At 40.0% G+C, this 19,296-nt stretch overlaps 1 protein-coding gene and 1 pseudogene across 1 annotated transcript in view; one reads left to right on the top strand and one right to left on the bottom strand.

Moving 5' to 3' along the window:
* LOC127239095 (uncharacterized) overlaps positions 1-19,296 on the bottom strand; it is a 37,797-nt gene that overhangs the window by 9,118 nt on the left and 9,383 nt on the right. The window contains 5 exon segments of the mRNA XM_051207885.1: positions 3,375-3,501; positions 5,526-5,759; positions 5,819-6,072; positions 11,554-13,196; positions 15,074-15,200. Of these exon segments, the coding sequence (XP_051063842.1) occupies positions 3,375-3,501; positions 5,526-5,759; positions 5,819-6,072; positions 11,554-13,196; positions 15,074-15,200 (2,385 nt within the window).
* On the top strand, positions 16,222-16,771 carry LOC127239119 (PRELI domain containing protein 3B-like; annotated as a pseudogene).

The raw sequence follows: 19,296 nt of genomic DNA, 5'->3' as shown, positions 1-19,296 counted from the left end.
CTCAGCCATGTTCACTACAGCTCTATTAACAATAGCTACAAAAAGGAAACAACCTAAATGTCCTTCAACTGAAAAATGAATAGTGAGAATATGGTACATAAACATAATGGAATACTATTCACCTGCAAAGAAATTGAAATCTTGGCTTTGAAGTTAAGTGGATGGATCACACTGGGTAAAGTAACACAGATCCAGAAAGACAAGCATTGCATGGTCTCTCTCATAAGAAGTTTCTAGCTCCAAATCTTCAAATGTGAATATACAACCTGGAGTGACTGCAGTGACCAGAAAACTAAAATGAGAGAATTGTGGTATCTGAAGGACTAATGAACAGGGGAATTAAGAGAGAACAAGTGATCTGAAGGAGGAAAAGAAAAACAGGGAGGGATTTAATTATGGAGAAGGGTCAGACATAAACACAGAAGGAGGGTAAAATAAAAGTAAGTATGTCTGAAACAGTCACAAGGAATCATAATACTGTCATAACCTAAAAATGCCTATAATACATATAAGTCTGTATAAGCATATATGTTTAATGTGTAAATGTCAAGTTCTCATCTGGACTGATAATCCTCCCCATGAGGGCCATACATATTTTAATAAAACCACCAACACCAGGTATACGAAGCCTGTTTTGAACTTGTTGGTATAAGCTGTTCAAGACATTTCCAAAACATTACAGATTATTGCTGTTGCTCATCTTTCCTTCCCAGAGGTAGAAGGTGAGTAAGTCCCTATTTTTGGAGAAGTTGAATATTATGGACAGAAAACCCAGAGGACTCAAGATGGATATGACCTAAAGCCTCCTCCCTATAGACTAACTTTCATGGTACCAGAAGGCAACATGCAAGCTTCCAAAGGAGGGAGCCAACCAACGGTCCCACCCAGCTATGCCACCTATGAACTACAGCAATGAGCTGCACTGCATGATAGCCCTAAGGGTACAAGAGTGGCAAACATACCTTGGTGGTAACCAATAGCTTCTAATTGGATTAAGACCCTCTCACCAAGAGGGAATTCATGTCGGGTACTGGAAACCAAGCCAGTTTCCCCAGTGCTAGGGAAGTCAAGCATCTTGTAAGAGAACCTACAATCATTACTTTACTAAATCAGTATAATCCCTAACAACATTCTAAATATTTATTCTTATTCCCACGGATAAATATAGTCCTCATCCTCATCGTGGAAAGTTGTTTTTGCAACACATAGAGATTATTATAGAAAACCACAATCAGTCAAATGCAGAGTTGTGATGCTCAGTCTCCACTGACACATAAGCAACACAATGTTTCTCCTAGGAATGTCAGAGAAGCTACGTGCATGAAATCTTACAAAATGGCTGGCTAAACATGAGCTGAACAAGGACACCAAGAGACATGTTAACATGGAAGGGAAAAAGCTCATTAGACTTCAATTCTAGCAAAACACTAAAGAATTCCGAGAGCTGAAGAAATAGTTTTCCCCAGAGAAAAGCACACCATACGGTTATCCAATATCAAGTATTCTTCCCTGAAAACATACAGAGTAGGTTATATTTTTATGTTTAGGAATACACACAAATATACAACAACAATTTAAGAAAAAGTTTTTTAAAAAAATAATAAATGCTTATGTAAGAGAAAGATAATTGGATCATCTACATAAAAAATGACTAGAATGGTTCTATACCATTTTCTATTATACTTAACAGATGGCTCAATGGTTATGAGTGCCAGTTTTTCTTGCATAGATCCAGGTTCCATTTCTAGAACCCACACTGTGGTGCCCAACTGTCCAAAATCCAAATTCTAAGATGCTCATGATATACAGTCATACATGCAAACAAAAACACTCATATACATAAAACATAAATATCTAGATATAAAATGTTATAAAGCTCAAGCTATCCCAATGTGATTCCAGATAACACTGCAGATCCACACAACCAACAGAATCATGGGAGTGGAGGAAGACGGACAAACAGCCCAATGTAGTAGAGCAGCAAATCCAGCAATGACCATAGGAATGATACCAAAATACCATGATCTTGTGTTTACAGACTAGACAGCCTACAGAGGCACTGGGAAAGGTATGTAGACCACATATAAGAACATGAACCTGGTTCAATTCTCCCCTACCACACAATGAATCACAGACCTTCATGTATGGTCTGAAACCGTGAATCCTGAATCCTGCAGAGCAACACAAAGGAGCAACACTTGATACAAGAACAGGAACCAACAAATAGTTCTGTGTAAAATTAAAAACATCCAGGGAAGTGGTAATAATTAAAAGTAGAGAATATAGTAGAATATCAAAGCTCCAAAATTCTGAAAACAATATATAAACCTAAAGGTTTAATCCTCTTTTCATTTTCAGAGAGACAGCACATTTTACTGTTCCAGGAGTAAGATGATTATTATTATTATTATTATTATTATTATTATATACCAATCCCAGTATCCCAGTCCCCCCCCCCACACTTCCATTCCTCTACCTTCCCTCGATCCATCCCCCATCTGCTCCTCAGAGAGAGTAAGGCCTCCCATAGGGAGTCAATAAAGTTTGTTCTATCACCACAATGAGGCAGGATCTAGGCCCTTCTTCTTTGTCTAGGCTGAGCAAGGTATATCTCCATAGAAAACGGGCTCCAAAAAGTTAGTTCATGAATTAGGAATAGATCCTGGTTCCACTGCCAGTGGCCCCACACACTGCCCAAACCATCCACTGTCACTGAAATACAGGGGGACTGGTTCAATTCTATGCAGGTTCCCTAGCTGTCAGTCCAGAATCAATGAGCTCCTACTAGCTCAGGTCAGCTGTTTCTGAAGGTTTCCTTATTATGGTCTTGATCCCTTTACTTATATCGCTCCTCCCTCTTTGACTAGACTCAGGGAAGTTGGTCTTGGGGTTAGTTGTGGATCTGCTTCCATCAGTTACTGGATGAAGGTTCAATGATGACAATTATGGTAGTCCTCAATCTGACTACTACAGGGGAAGGCCGGTTCAGGCACCCTCTCCACTACTGCTTAGAGTTTTATCTGGGGTCACCCTTGCGTACTCCCGGGAATTTCCTCAGTTCCAGGTTTCTCGCTAATTCCGTAACAGTTGTGCATTAATTTTCATCATTTTGTAACACATTAAATCATAGAAATAAAAATGATTTAATAATGGTCTGAAGACATGGCCAGTGATGTGAACGAATGAGGACAGCACCACTCCCAAGCTTAGTCATATAAAATTGTACTTGCCTCCATTATCAATTCTTCTGTAGAAACTGTTCTCACACCTACAATGGGATAACCGTGAGACCTTCCTCTTTGAAAGTCTCCAGAATTATTTCTAGTGCAATAGAATTGGGCAAAACTGATTTCATGTCCCACTTACACACTCACTTGCACCCCTTGCCATCCCTCCACCAATTCCTCCACCATACCTGGATCCTTGGCTGCTATCCTCTCTCTCTTCACCTTTGAGGACTTTTTGTTCCCCAAGTGAGCAGGTCTGGGTGATCGGTGAGTGCTGCAAGTGAGAAAAGACTCTTTTAGAAAGCACCTGGATTTCTAACACAGCACTGTGCTCAGCAGATGAAGAGAGAAGTCTACAGATGATTCCCTAATTGTCATGCAGGGTCAGAATACCGAAAATATTTAGAAAGCATTTTCAGCGAGTATGACTTGAATCCCAATCTCAGTCACAGCTCGGTTAAAACTCAGGAGCAGAAATGGAACTGAATGACTGGAATGACAATTGACAATATTATACACAAATGAATTAGTAAATTTGCCACAGACCACAAATGTTGGAAGTCTTACATCTCCCAAAGGGACACACACTTGCAGGTTAGTTTGCCACGAAACCCTGAGGAGCAAGGAAGACTGCAAGCAAACTATTCTCACCCAGAAACCAGACTGCTGCAACTCTGCAACATCCAGTCTCTGTACAGAGTCCTCAGGGGAGAGGGTCAAGGCACTACCCAACCTTCTGGAAGAAGTCCACAGTCACACTACTAGCTGTCAACAAACCACAATGTAAAACACAAAAGTTTGAACACTTGTATTGGTACACACCTTTAATCCTAGCATTGGGAAGACAGATGTGGGTGTAAATCTGTAAGTTCCAGTCCAGCTTGGTCTACATGGTGAATTCTGGGCCAGATAGAGCAACACAGTGAGTTCAGACTTCAAACAAAACAAACGTAAGAATAAAAAAATAACAGTTTGGTCATGTGTCCACTGTGGTTTTCTGGAAGTAAGGAGACAAAAAGACTATTGTAGGCATTTTTCTGATATAGGTGAATGATCACATTTATTCAAAAGATGCTTTCTTTATTGTTCTATATTAAAATATCTTTTCATTTCTTCCTTCCCTCTCCTCTCTTTCTCCTTCCCCCCTAGATAGGGTTCCTCTGTGCAGCACAGACTGTTCTTAAACTCACTCTGTAGACTAGGATGGCAAGGAAATCCAAGATTCACCTGCCTCTGCCTCTGGAGTGCTGGGATTAAGGATGTGTGCAGCCACCACCACCAGGCTTATAATGAATGCCTTTTCTAACTGTGAATACACTATAACTTAATACCTTCAAACAGCGTACTGTGGTTTTCTAGCCTCTAAACTGCAACATTAAGAACTCAGCACTAGAAACCACATTTTTATAATTATATTTATTTATTTATCTATTTATTTTTGAGGCAGGGTCTCACCATGTAGCTCTGGCTGTCCTGGAACTCACTATGTTGGCCAGGATGGCCTCCAAGTTACTGAGTTCCACCTGTCTCTGACTCAGGAGTGGTGTGTGCCACCAAGCCTGGCAAAGACACTTTTTACAATGTTGTATTTACATCACAGAATGCTTATGTCTCAGTAGGAAAATTAATGGTGGATTTAAAAAGTTTATTTTTAAATGTTAATGTTTACAACCATACCTGTGGAACTCTCAAAAATATATTTTCGGATTTGGTTAAATCTGCAGGCATTGCTGTAGGGTAATAAGCCAATGGAAGAACTCTGGCCCTGCCCTGCCCTAGGACAGAGACTGTTGCCAAGTATTACAATAAGATGGCAGGCATTGCAGTGCTGAAGGAAAGGTATCCTGGCAGTTGGGGGCCAAGAAATACCACAAGTCAGACTGAAAAACAAAACTCACAGAAGAGATTTATTGGGAGGGAAACACAGCCTAACTCTGAGAACTTAGCAAAGAACTGAGCAGGAAGTTGACTTGGTATAGTTTCTTGGGAGAGGGTTGAGGGGAGACAGAGCTTTCCAGGGTGGACTGGGATTGGAGAGATTTTGTTGCCTGGTCTTGGAGTAAACTTAGGGATTTGCTGGGATTTTGTGGCCCGGTATTAGGCATTTTTCTTTCCCCTGTAAAGCAGGACCTGACTATTCTCCTGCCTCAAGGGGGCTACAAATGGCAATTATGACCCTTAGCCTAGCCACTCTTGAGCCTCAAGTGGCTTGTAACCTGGAAATCAAGCCTCACAATTAAGGGTTAATAGACATACAATATTTCAGCATTAAGCAGTACTTCAGACAGCTCCTCTCACCTGGGAGGTTCCAGGGCCGCCGGGCTGCGGTTCCCGCCACTGCGCTGCTGACTGTGACTTTCCCAGGCCGCCCCCGTGGAGACTGCGGCTCCGGAGTTTTCAGGTCCCCGCGGCACCCGCCGTGCCCTCCGCACCCAGATCTGCAGCACAGGATTCCACACCGTGCAGGACCCGGAGCAGCGACAGGGAACGGGCACTGGGCACTGCTGTCTGCGGCTCCTCACTACAACTTGTCTGGCCTCATTAAAGCGACTTCCCAGCTTCCGTTACGTCAGCGCTCTAGCCCCTCCCACTTAGGCTGTTCCTCTACACCCGACCAATGGCAAACAACCTCCTCCATCAGCTGTTTCCGGGTGAGAGTGCGTGCCCTCCCTTCCCCGCCAGAACCGGTCCCTCCCACTCTGTCTCCCGCTGCCTCCCACACAGCTGCAGCTGTCAGGCTGCCCTGGACCCGCTCTGCACAGACTCCACACACGCTTGCTGCCAGCCTAGACCAGAGCTGCATCCAGGACGACGCTGCACCCAGGATCTGACCCCACAGTGAGCTCTGGAACATTCAGAGAAAAGACAGCATAGCCTCGACTTGACTGCCAGCCTCCCGGGCTACATTCTTACACCAAACGATAACAGCTAAACTCAGTTGCCTGGGCCCCATCGCTAACACAGACATGACAAGCCAGAACTAAATACTTCAACTGTGCCTTAGGGAGAGAGATTTCAGGGATTTGCATTTTGAAAAGAAATAGATGCCTCAAGAATTCAGCGGTCAGCCCATTGCTAACAGACCAGGGATGAGTTCATTCTGCACTTTATGCCTCTCACCACTACATGGTGGTCTTGCCATTTTACTAACTCAGGAACAAGTTTGTCTTCTGCGATTCATACTAAAGGTGGTTCGAGATAAAATTTAGACCTCCCCACACACTACCCCCACCGACCCCCAGGAGGATGCAGAGACTCTTGCTCTCCCAGATGCAGAAAAGAAGTAAAGTTGAACCCTGAGGAAGAGGAGGAGGAAAGGAAATAAGAAGGAAGAGAGGAGGGAGGGCTAAGACATGCCATTCTCTAGACTCCATACAGCTGTTGTAATCAGTAATCAACAGCAACTGTACTTAACCCGCATTGACCTCACACTAGGCCACAGTCAGTCTAGGAAAGGGAAAGGCTCACAGGTCCCCACCCTTAACCTCTCAAATGCTGGCTATGGATGCACTGTAGGAGAAAAATAACTGCCTTTAGCTTGCAGTCCTCTACTGAGCAAGCAAGCTCCAACACGTAGCTCATAGACGGCCCTGGTTAATCTCAGCAGGCCTCAAAGCTAAATGAATGGAGATGAACACAGTAGATTTTTTTTTTTTTTTTTTTTTTTTTTGCAATTGTGGACCAGGATAGTAGAGAGATAGGAGGTAAGAGTGGAGAGTCTCTCTGTGTGTGTGTGTGTGTGTGTGTGTGTGTGTGTGTGTGTGTGTGTGTGTGTAATAGGTGATAATATTTTTAAAATGGCCCATCAATTCCTAATTTCTTTTTGATTGTATCATTATCTGGTTTAATATCAGGTAATACTAACAAGTATTTTAGGTAGCTTAGGTAGCTTTACTATTGGTGTTTCTTTGAAGATCTGATAGAATCCTGTAGTTCTGGTTCTAAAGTTGTCTTAAGGGGCATTTTATAATTGCTTCAGTCTCATTTCAACTTGTAGTTCTGTTTACATTATTTACCTTATTTTTTTATTAATTTGGTATATTGTATGCACCTGGAAACCGATTAATTTCAATGAGAGTTTCCATTTAAGTGGGAGGAAGTTTTTAATGTCAGTAGATATACTTGATTACTCATGTCTATCATTTATGCTATGCAGTTACCTTCATTAATTTTCAAGACAGGAAAAAAATTATGTATAGTTGGGCAAGGCCATGCAAGCTTTAAACCCAGCACTCAGGAGATAGTATCAAAAACTCTGAGTTCTATGCCAGCCTAGTCTACACAGTAGAGCTAGCAATACACACAGAGACTCTGTCTCAAAATAAAGCAAACTCCTCCCTAAAGAATAGCATTTATGCTACCAGAAGCACCATGTAAGCTCCCAGTCTTGGGCAGCTACGATGCTTATGAACCATATCAAAGATCTTCATGGCAGGATAACCTTAAGGGTGCAGTAGTGGCAAGCAGACCTTGGTGATAACCAACAGCTCTCTAATTGGACGTAAGACCCTTTTCACAGAAAGGAAAACATGACTGCTACTGGAAATGTCATTCCCTACTCAGTGCTGGTGAAGACATGAATTTTGGAGAACCTATAACCACCGCTATTAAACCTGCACAATCCCTCACAGAAATCTAATCATTTTCCTTGTACCCAAAGGTAAGTGTATTCATCACTTCTCATTAAGGAAGCTTCTCTTTGCAACAGAGACCACTATAAAAACCAACAGCTACTGAAAATGCAGAGTTGTGGAGGCCAGGCCCTATGATTCCATCTATAGAATACTCCTGCACCTAAGGCTCACGTGACATTTTTTGAAGAGGGGCTAGAAAGACTGCAATAACCACAGATTCAGGCAGTTTTCTGTGAAATTGTCTCCTAACAATGCAAGAAGTGATTTCCATAAAATTTTAACTACATGACCACCCAAATGAAAGCTGAGCAAGGACACAAACAATGGCCATGCCAAATTGGATGGGGGAAAAACCCACAAGGCCTCAACCCTGCACAGAGAACTACAGGCAACTGAGGAATACTGGGAGCAGGAGAAATAGTCTCCCCCAGGGATAGAACATGATAATTGGCTATTCAACACCAAATGACCAGCCTTGAAAACATATGTGCAAGTAACATTATATGGAATTGGCAGATTGTATTTAGGGATACATAACTATATACATAGACATATAGGTATGCAGTAACAAGTGTAGGTGAAGGATTACTCATAGAATCACAAAGGACTCAAAGACCTGTGAGGGTGATGACTAATGAAGCTGGAAACCTGAGGATCCCTGCACAGCTTGATTGCAGATCAAGGGAGGTTGGAAGTGTCTTCATGCCTCTCACTACCTCCTCCAGGCAGCTTGTGTTGTCTGATCCAGGCATGGTGGCTGGTCTGAGCATCTGTGCAGCTAAGCTTGTCTTGAGTGTCATCAGTCCTTACTCATTATATAATCTTGAGGCAGGAGGGCACTAGTGAATTTTGCCCATTCCTGCAAATTCTTGAACCTATTGTCTATTTTTGATCTTTAGAAGCTTCCCTGCAGGACTGAATATATCGCCTCCCATCAGAGCATCCCATAACTTTCCCTCTCTTTTAATATCCTGTGTTTTAAGGAGCTTCCTCCAAAATGGAAGGGTTTCATCTCAGAGGAAACTGATACATAGTAAGCATTCCTGGACATGAACTCCAAGGACTTTGCATCTTACCAATGAGTAATTGTACATTATGTTCATGCTGTTTTATTTCCAAGTAATCTAGGAAATGGAACCTGACACATAAGTAATTGAAATATGATACATATCAGAAAGCAATATTGCTCAGCTGTAAACAAAAAATGTACGTTTGAAATATGGATGAAAATATAGGCAACTGATAAATGATAAACTGATAAATGATGTTCTCATGTCATAGCTTCAAACGTGCAGTTTTGTGTGTTCTAACAAGAATATATCTAGAAGTCATCGACCTAGAAATGGGCCATTAGTGGGAAATGGAAGAATAGAAGGTGGATAGTAGAATATAGGTTACATGACATTAGAAGGCAGAATACCATGAGCAGAATGGTTCAAATATGTATTACAGTGATGGGGAAGAAAAGGGACTGCTGAAATATCAACTCAAGTGAGATGTCTGTGAAGAAGCTACATTAGAACTTAACATTTTGCAATCCAACTGAAAAATATGAGAGGATAATAGAACACATGTATTAAAAAGAATGAGCACTGGATGATGTATACTAAATGTTCAACAAGGTATGGAACAGGAAGAAAGGAGGAAGAGTGGGTGGGTCAATCAAAAGGATTATGAAGAAGCTGTATGAAATCCACTGTCTTACAAATTAATAGGAAATACAATTTCTAAAACTTTGAACAGAGGTAATCTAAGGATAAGTAATGCTGCTCCCAGACACCAGACCTATGAAATGACATTCTCTGTGCCAGTTAATTTTTATCTGCCTAGGATTTACTGGTCAGGGAGTACACAGAGGCACCCCAAACAAAACATGTCATTGCAAGTACTTTTTTGGGGTGAATTTTGTAGCTGAAGTTACCAAAACAATTTGGTTGCAAGAGTGTTTTGTTAATGATCATGTTGTAGATTCATGTTTATACTTATTAATCTATATTACTCTCAACCTTGGTGAAAGAAGTCTCCTTTGTAGTCAGTAGTGGGTAATGCACAGACTCCTAACTGTTCAGAAAGTAATAAGAACAGGCAACTGAATGTGATTGGGATAACTACCATTTCATCATGGCTTAAGTGGGAGAGAGGTCCTATGAATCTTTCATTCCACAAGAGTCAAGTAGCTGTTAAAAGAAGTTATATTGTTTTAGAGTAGAGTGGATACTTACTTCCCCATCTTTCTTTAGTTCTTCAAAATGAATTTCTGTATGCCCTTGGGGCTTTCTTTTTGACAGGATTTCTCACAGTACAGTCTGCCTTTGCTTACAGAGTCCTGGGATTAAAGACATGCACCACCACAACCTTAGCCTTTTGGGGGTTTGCAAGCTGTATATAAGTATCCCCATGTTATCACACCCACAGCCTATCTCTTTATAGTTTTTCACCTTCTTGCTATTAGTAAGTGTAACAGGGCCCCAACCTTAGTAGGCCCCCAGACCTTAACACAACTGACTTCATAATGGAAGTATCATCCAGGCTGTAAAACTCAGCACAGATACCACCACCTGCCAAATACTAAACAAAGGCCTAATCCATCAAAGTTCATATAGTTCTGGGAAAATTTCAAAACGTACTAACCTTGCCTTTTAGCTTCCACAGTTTTGCACCTGGCTGTTTTTGTTAAATGAAGTTGGTCAATGCAGAACACTGTTTTTGTGCTTAATAGCTCACCCCGAGAAAGGCTAGGAACTACAATAGGATCTCAAACACCCAGTGTAGTCACTGGTGGCTAATAAAGACTTTCTATTGGTTCAAACCCTTGAATTTACTATTATGTGGGCAATTTTGACACTGGGGAAATAATTTATCAAACTGAATGCATCCCAAGGGTGAAATTTCACACATGGGGATTATATATGGTATACCTTCAAATGATTCCTCAGAACTATGAATTTTGCAATGTACAGCAAAACTATAGGGCTTTGTCACCTTTTTTTTTTAAATGTTACTACATTTTGTCTTATGATTTTTTTTTTGTTGTTATTTAGACAGTGTTTATGTAATCCTTGCTGTTCTGGAACTCACTGTGTAGACCAGAATGGCTTTTGACACAGAGGTGTTCAGGTTTGCCTCCTGAGTGCTGGGATTAAAGGTTTGCCCCACCACATCAACTATTATTATAAATTTTTAGAGTTGAACACAATAATTGTTTTTATCACACCTTTTACATGGGGCTGGAGATATGGTTTAGTAGTTAGGAGTACTGGCCACTCTTCCAGAAGACTGGTATTCAATTCTAAACATATATAGCAGGTCACGATTTTCTGTTAACCCAGCTTTAGAGGATCTGATGACATCTTTTGACCTCTCCAGGCTCCATGCTTACATGTAGTGCATATAAATACATACAATGCAATAACACAAAAAACAAAAACAACAAAAACCCCCACTTTATCCATAGAATTTTATTTTCATATAAACACTGCAATTTATAAGATTTAGATCTTCATTAAAAACATTCACAAGTTTTCTATCTTTGTTTCCATTATTGTGATTTCTAAGAAGAAAATTCCAGATAAAGCTATGTCACATTATTTGCAATGGTATTTTTTTCCCTCTAATTTGAATTTTCTTATGTCTTCGAAGGTTCCAATCAGGATAAAGGATGTCATATTCTTTGCATTTAAAGGTCTCTAGAAAATATGAATTTTCTGATGTATTCTAAGATGTGAGTTACGTGAAAAGGATTTGTCACATTCCATACATTTGTAAGGTTTCTCTCCAGTATGAATTTTCTGATGCTGTCTAAGAGTTGAGCACTCAGTAAAAGATTTTTCACATTCATTACATCTGTAAGGTCTCTCTCCAGTATGAATTCTCTGATGTGTTCTAAGATGTGAATCCTGGGTAAAAGATTTGTCACATTCCCTACATTTGTAAGGCTTCTCTCCTGTGTGCATTTTCTGATGGCGTTTAAGTGCTGACAACTGATGAAATGATTTTCCACATTCTCTGCATCTGTAAGGTCTCTCACCAGTGTGAATTCTCTGGTGTGTTTTCAGATATGAGTCCTGAATAAAGGATTTGTCACATTGCCTACATTGGTAAAGTTTCTCTCCAATATGAATTTTCTGATGAGTTCTAAGATTTGAGGTCACAGAAAAGGATTTGTCACATACCTCACACTTGTAAGGTTTCTCTCCAGTATGAATTTTATGATGCCTTCTAAGAGTTGAGTTCAAGGTAAAGGATTTTTCACATACCTCACATTTGTAAGGCTTTTCACCAGTGTGGATTCTGTAATGCCTTTTAAGATGTGATAAGTCAAGAAAGGACTTACCACATTCTTTACATTTGTACATTTCCTCAAGAGAATGAGTTTTCTGATGCCTTCTAAATGATGAATAGTGGGTAAAGGAAGTATCACACTCATTGCATTTGTACGGCTTCTCTCCAGTATGGAGTCTGTAATGTCTTCTTAAGTGTGAAAGCCAATGAAAGACTTTACCACATTCTTGGCACCTATAATGTTTCTCAGCAGTATGGATTTTCTGATGTCTCCTGAAGTTAGAATAGTGGGCAAAGGATTTGTCACATTCCTTACACTTGTAAGGCTTCTCTCCCGTATGCATATTCTGATGGCTTTTAAGTGCTGAGGACTGATGAAAGGACTTTCCACATTCTCTGCATGTGTAAGGTTTCTCACCTGTATGGAGTCTTTGATGTGTTTTCAGACTTGAGCATTGGGTAAAGGATTTGTCACAAACATTGCATTTGTAGGGCTTCTTTCCAGTATGAATTCTTTGATGCTTTGTAAGAGTTGACTTCACAGTAAAGCATTTGTCACATTCCTGACATTTGTAAGGCTTCTCTCCAGTATGAACTCTCTGATGTACAGTGAGGCTTAAGGCAGTACTGAAGAATTTCCCACATTTCCCACACTGGTGTGGTTTCTCTCCAATGTAGAATTTCTGTTGCAAACAACTATATGTAGAGCCAAAATGTTCATCATATTCTCCCTGCCTGTGCACTTTGTTTGCAGTGTAGACTCTCTGATCTTGAGTAATACTAGAAAACAAATTTAAAGATTTCTCCCAGTCTTTAGATTTGGAAGGTTCTTCTCCAGTGTGCATGCTTTCATGTCTATCTGGGTTTGATAAGTCAAGAGAGGCATCCCTGTGATTACTATATGTATAGTTATTAGAGTTCTCTGGAGTTTTACTTGTTTTATAAGGTGCACATTTGGAGGGGTCATGAAGCATTTTCCCAAGCTCACCACACTGACAAGACTCCCTTTCTGTCTTCACATGTTGATGGACAGGATCACATATGCAATAGTTCTCTGAAAATGAGTACAGTTCAGATTAATAGGGTTTGTTCAAAGATTAAACATTTGATACATGATTCTCTCCATAAGTTCTCTCTTATGATAAATCATTTAGCAACTATTTAGAATAGAGCTTACAACAATCAACTTTTTTAAATCACTGTAATTTATGGATTTTTACAAAAACAGAGTGATAGTCTTCAAGGAAATTGAAGCAGGTAACTGAGGAATTATTAATTAGCTTGGGGAGTTTACTGACTGATTATATTTAGAATATATGTTGCTATTTTTAAAGTTTCTTTTTTCTCAGAAGTTGATAAAGAAGAGTTAATCCAATCCCAGGTTCACAATGTTTACTTACTAATGTATAGCAATACCCAATTCCTTTTAAGATTAAAGGTTTATTGGAAAACATTAAAGGGTTTATATTGTTTTCCTAAATAACATGTTAGATTCTTCAAAAGTAAAAGATGCAAAGCAAGTATCACATCAGAAGCTCCAAGTCACTGGTTCTCAACCTGTGGATCATGACTGTCTGAATATACATTATTTCCAATGGTTTAGGAACTGAAGCATCACTTAGTAGGGATGGAGTAGGAACGGTTACAGTCAAGAATTAGCAACAAAAACAATTTTATGATTGGGAGTCAACAAAACATAAGAAACTCTATTAAAAGAGTTGTAACGTGGTTGAGAACCACTGCTCTTGATCATTAGCAGCAGGACTATCATGGGAAGCTAGTGTTAATTTCTATCCACCATTGATGCATGCAAGGAAGGTAATTACAGAATAATCTTACCTCATTTACTCTTGTTAAACTTGGAAATTTATAAAATTATTTCAACCTGACACCAGAATAGTCAAATAAAATTGTATTTTGTACTTGTATAAAGTCATACCATAATTCAGGTGCAATAAAACACATCTTCTAATAATCACAACAGGAGGTTGGGAGGTGGTGGCGCATGCCTTTAATCCCATCACTTGGGAGCCAGAGGCAGGTGGATCCCTGTGAGTTCAAGGCCAACCTGGTCTACAAGAGCTAGTTCCAGGACAGCTTCCAAAGCCACAGAGAAACCCTGTCTCAAAAAACAACAAAAAACAAAAACAAAACAAAACAAAAAACCAAAAAAACAAAAGGAATATACGTATGTATGTATGTATTATGTATATATAATTACAACAGATTACAACAGGAAGGATGAATCCCTGGGTCAGGACACTATAGTAAATTCAATTATCAAAAATCTTTTCAAGTGGAACTGAATTTGTAAAAGCATTGTTAGTTCTTTCTTGCTCTTTTACTTGAACCCATCACTGTTGTCCTGCTCATTCCCTAACACATCCTCCACACTCTCCTCTCCATATTCCAGGGGAATCTCATTTGTTTCAGACAGGTATCAGGCCTACCTTGCATACATGTGTTCTGTGAGATAGCCCATGACTCATGGTAGAACTTTTAGAAAGAATACAGATGTCTAACACAGTACTGTTCTCAGTATATAAAGAGAGGAATATAGAAATGATTTCCCAATTGATATTTCTGTCAGAATCTTCAGCATGTTTAGGGGGAATTTGCAATTTGCCTATCCTGAATTATTGTCACAAATATAACAATGACAAGTGCAAGGATAGACATGGAGCTTTAAGATAATGAGTAGAAACATTATATGCTACTGGGCTTCTGAATGTATCACAGAACCCAAATGAAGGATGCATGACAACTATAAAATGGAGAAGAGATAGAAAAACACACCAAGAAAAAGTTTCTACTGTCAAGCATTCCCTAGTCTCCTGTTGTTTCCAAGACAGCCTAATAGAGTGTTCACAACATAGAGAGTCAGTACATACAAAACCTGACTTAGGAATTCTATAAGCAAAATGTTCTTACCCACATAGAGCAGATTGCTGTAATTCTCCAACATCACATCAATATATAAAGTCCTCTGAGCAGAGTTCAGGCATTCCCACTCTTCCTGGGAGAAGTCCACAGTCACATCCCTGAATGTCAACAGAGCCTGAAACAAAAAGTAGTTTGTGTTTCTACTGGACAGAGTGCTTTCCTGGATATTAGGAGACTTAAGGAAATTAGGGAATGAGATGAGTGAAGATAATTACTCAAAAAGATGATTTCTAATATAGTCACATTATAATGGGTTTTCTAACTTTGTGAAAACGGGATGACACAACAATATCACAAGCAATATACATGAAATAATACAAATTTAAAGTCTGGACACAGTTATCTGTCTGTTATGGATGCTGTGTTAAATTGCAAAGGATCACAGTGAACATGTATCAGAAAGAAAATTTATGAGGAAATGTGCTTGGAAATGTTATGCCTGAAGTACATGCTAAAATATTGACATTGAATCATCCTGTCTGTTCTAGGGCCTTATATGATTCCATTGTAACAGGCTCAGTTCATGTTTAGACTCTAGTCTAACGTCACACCATTAAAGAGCAAAGGGCTAGATAAAGAAGGCAAAATTTATGATTAACTAGATAGGTAAAGGGTCTGGAGTTTTTTAACACAGTAAAAAGGAACATAACAACACTGTATACTGTTAATTTTAACTTTAACATATAAAATCAAGTAGTATATGGAATTAATTCTATGAGAATATTGGGCCACTACCAAGTAGGTAGAAAAATCAGCATCAGCCATATTTAATATAATCCAAAATTTTCTAAAAATATATAGAAGCTATAAGTGTGGATATATTCAGAAATGACAGATTTTCTGCCAATAAAAGGATATATTAAATTGTCTGAGAATTCTAGTTCTTTTTCAGAGCTTTGCAATGTAGCTCAAAAAATGGCCCAAGAGAAAATCTGCACTATTGTAGGTTAAGAGAATGTGATAGAGCCCCCAGAAAGAAAACCATTAACCCAGGCCCACTTAATATTTGGCAAAGGAGACAAAAGATACATTAAAAAATATGGTCTTTTCAGTTGGCCTGGACTGATCAGGGCCTGTGAACCTCTGTGCCTTATGGTTCCAGGATGCTGCAGGACAATGGGCAGGAGGCTGGCACCATGAAGATCTGGACTTTGGAGCATGTCTTTGACCAACAATGGGGAATGGGTACCATGGCCACAATGCAGAAATACCCAAACCCCATGAACTCAAGCATGGTCTGCATTGATGTTTTAGACAGGCATGTTGAAACCTCTGAAGCTGCACAGGCAGACTGCTCAGCACAGAGTGGGGCCTACCTTCCATTGTGAAGTCTCTTATTGGTATAGCAAGAATGAAAATATGTGCAGGAACATTCTGTGGTTAATCCAGTAATGAAGACAATGGAGCTCAAGTACACCAACATCTCATTTACAAATATGGTCTCAGTAGATGAGACACTCACATACAAGCCACACCCCCAGGACCCAGAAATAACTGTCCTGACCCAGGAAGCCATCATCACCGTGAAAGGGGTCAGCCTCGAAGGACTCATGGCAACCACCATATCTTCCACCACTAACAAAGGCTGAGAAGCAAAGGAATGGTACATTCAGATACAGAATCTGAATGCCCAGAAGAAGCATAAGGACACCAATGGTGGCTGCAGCAGTGTCGGTGGAAAAATGATACCGGAAATTGGTGTGTAGCAATTGGGTTCCCAGGACTCTCCATGCTGACATCATATTTATTTGTTCTTTAAAAGATACTGCTAATTTAGGTAGATTTTTTTCCTTTTTAAGTTTTAATATTTTTTGTTATTTTACATATTGATCCCAGGTCCCTCTACTTCTCATTCTCCCTCCCATGACACCCACATCCCCCCATCACATCCACTCCCCAGAGAGTGAGGCCTTCAATGAGGGATCATCAAAGTCAGTCAAATCATGGAGTAGGGCCTAGGCCCTCCACCATGTCTCTAGGCCAAGGGAGTATCCCTCCAGGAAAATGGCCTCCTGAAGCCAGTTCCTGCACTAGGGATACATTCTGATTCCATTGTCAGAGGTACCATAGACTTCCCAGGCCTCCTGAAACCAATGTTCAAGGGGTCTGGGTCACTCCTATGCTGGTTTCCCAGCTATCAGTCTGGGGTCCATGAGCTCCCCTTTGTTCAGTTCAGCTGTTTCTGTGGGTTTCTCCAACCTGGTCCTGACCCTTCTGCTCATCCTCTCTGCAAATAGATTCCAGGAGTTTGTCTCAGTGTTTAGCTGTTGGTGTCTGCCTCTGCTTCCATCAACTACTGGATAAGGGCTCTATGATGGCATATAAGGTAGTCATCAATCTCATTATCATTGAAGGCCATTTTAGGTAGCTTTTCCACAGTTGTTCACATTGTTAGTTGGGGTCATCCTTGTAGGTCTCTGAACATTTTCCTAGTGTGAGATTTCTCTTTAAACCTATAATGGACCCCTCTATTATGGTATTTTTTTTCCTTTTTTTTCTATTCTTCCCCTAACTCAATTTTACTGCTCCCTCATGTTCTCCTCCCCACTCCTATTCTCCCTTTCTCTTCTCCTAATTTCTTCTCCTCCGCCCACTCCCAATTTGCTCAAGAGATCTTGTCCCTTCCCCTTCTGTGAGAGACCAAGTATGTTTCTCTTAAGGTCCTCCTTGCTTCCTAGCTTCTCTGGAGGTATGGATTGTAGGCTGTTGAGACTTTCCTCTATGTCTGGGTTACCTCAGTCAAGATGGTTTCTTCTAGTTCCATCCATTTGCCTGCAAATTTCAAGATTCCATTGTTTTTTTGTTTTTTGTTTTTTTTTTTTTCCCACAGCATACTATTCCATTGTGTAAATGTACCACATTTTCTTTATCCCTTCTTCAGTTGGGGGATGTCTAGGTTGCTTCCAGGTTCTGGTTATTACAAATAATGCTGCTACGAACATAGTTGAATAGATGTCTTTGTTGCATGAATGTGCATCTTTTGGGTATATGCCTAACAGTAGAATTGCTGGATCTTGTGGTAGATAGATTCCCATTTCCTCAAGAACCGCCATACTGATTTCCAAAGTGGCTGTTTGAATTTGCACTCCCACCAGTGGTGGTGGAGTGTTCCCCTTTCTCCATATCCTCTCCAGCATAAACTGGTATTGGTGTTTTTGATTTTAGCCATTTGGACAGGAGTAAGATGGTAGCTAAGAATTGTTTTGATTTGCATTTCTCTGATGGCTAAGGATGTTGAGCACTTTCTTAAGTGTCTTTCAGCCATTTTTGAGTCCTAAATTGAGAATTCTCTCTTCAGTTCTGTACCCCATTTTTAATAGGGTTGTTTGTTGTTTTGGTGACTACGTTTCTTGAGTTTTTTTGTATATTTTAGAGATCAGCCCTCTGTCAGATGTATGGTTGGTGAAGATCTTTTCCCAGTCTGTGAGCTGCCGTTTGGTCTTGTTGACTGTGTCCTTGGCCTTACAGAAGCTTCTCAATTTGAGGAGGTCCCATTTATTAATTGTTGATCTTAGTGTCTGTGCTACTGGAGTTATGTTCAGGAAGCAGTCTCCTGTACCAATTTGTTCAAGGATACCTCCCACTTTCTCTTCTAAGAGAGTCAGTGTGGCTGGATTTATGTTGAAGTCTTTGATCCATCAGGACTTGAGTTTTGTGCATGGCAATAGACATGAATCTATCTGCAGTCTTCTACACACCATCATCCAGTTGTGCCAGAACCATTTGTTGAAGATGCTTTCCTCCTTCCATTGTATACTTTTAGCTGTTTCATCAAAAATCAGGTGTTCGTAGGTGTGTGGGTTAATATCAGGATTTTCGATTCGATTCCATTGGTCTACCTGTCTATTTTGTGTCATTGCCAAGCTGTTTTCAGGACTTATAGCTCCATAGTAGAGCTTAAAATCGGGGATGGTGATGCTTTCTGAAGTTCCTTTACTGTATAGGGCTGTTTTGGCTATCCTGGGCCTTTTGTTTTTCTATATAAAGTTGAGTATTATCCTTTCAAGGTCAGTGAAGAATTGTGTTGGGATTTTAATGGGGATTGCCTTGATCTGTAGATTGCTTTCAGCAAGATTTCCATTTTAACTATATTGATCCTACCTATCCAAGAGCATGGGAGATCTTTCCATTTCCTGGTATCTTCTTTAATTTCTTTCTTTAAAGACACAAAGTTCTTGCTATATAGGTCTTTCATTTGTTTGATAAGCATT

This window comes from Phodopus roborovskii, unplaced genomic scaffold (assembly GCF_943737965.1).
Source record: "Phodopus roborovskii unplaced genomic scaffold, PHOROB, whole genome shotgun sequence".
NCBI classification, from domain to species: domain Eukaryota; kingdom Metazoa; phylum Chordata; class Mammalia; order Rodentia; family Cricetidae; genus Phodopus; species Phodopus roborovskii.
This window is presented reverse-complemented; position numbering and strand designations above follow the sequence as displayed.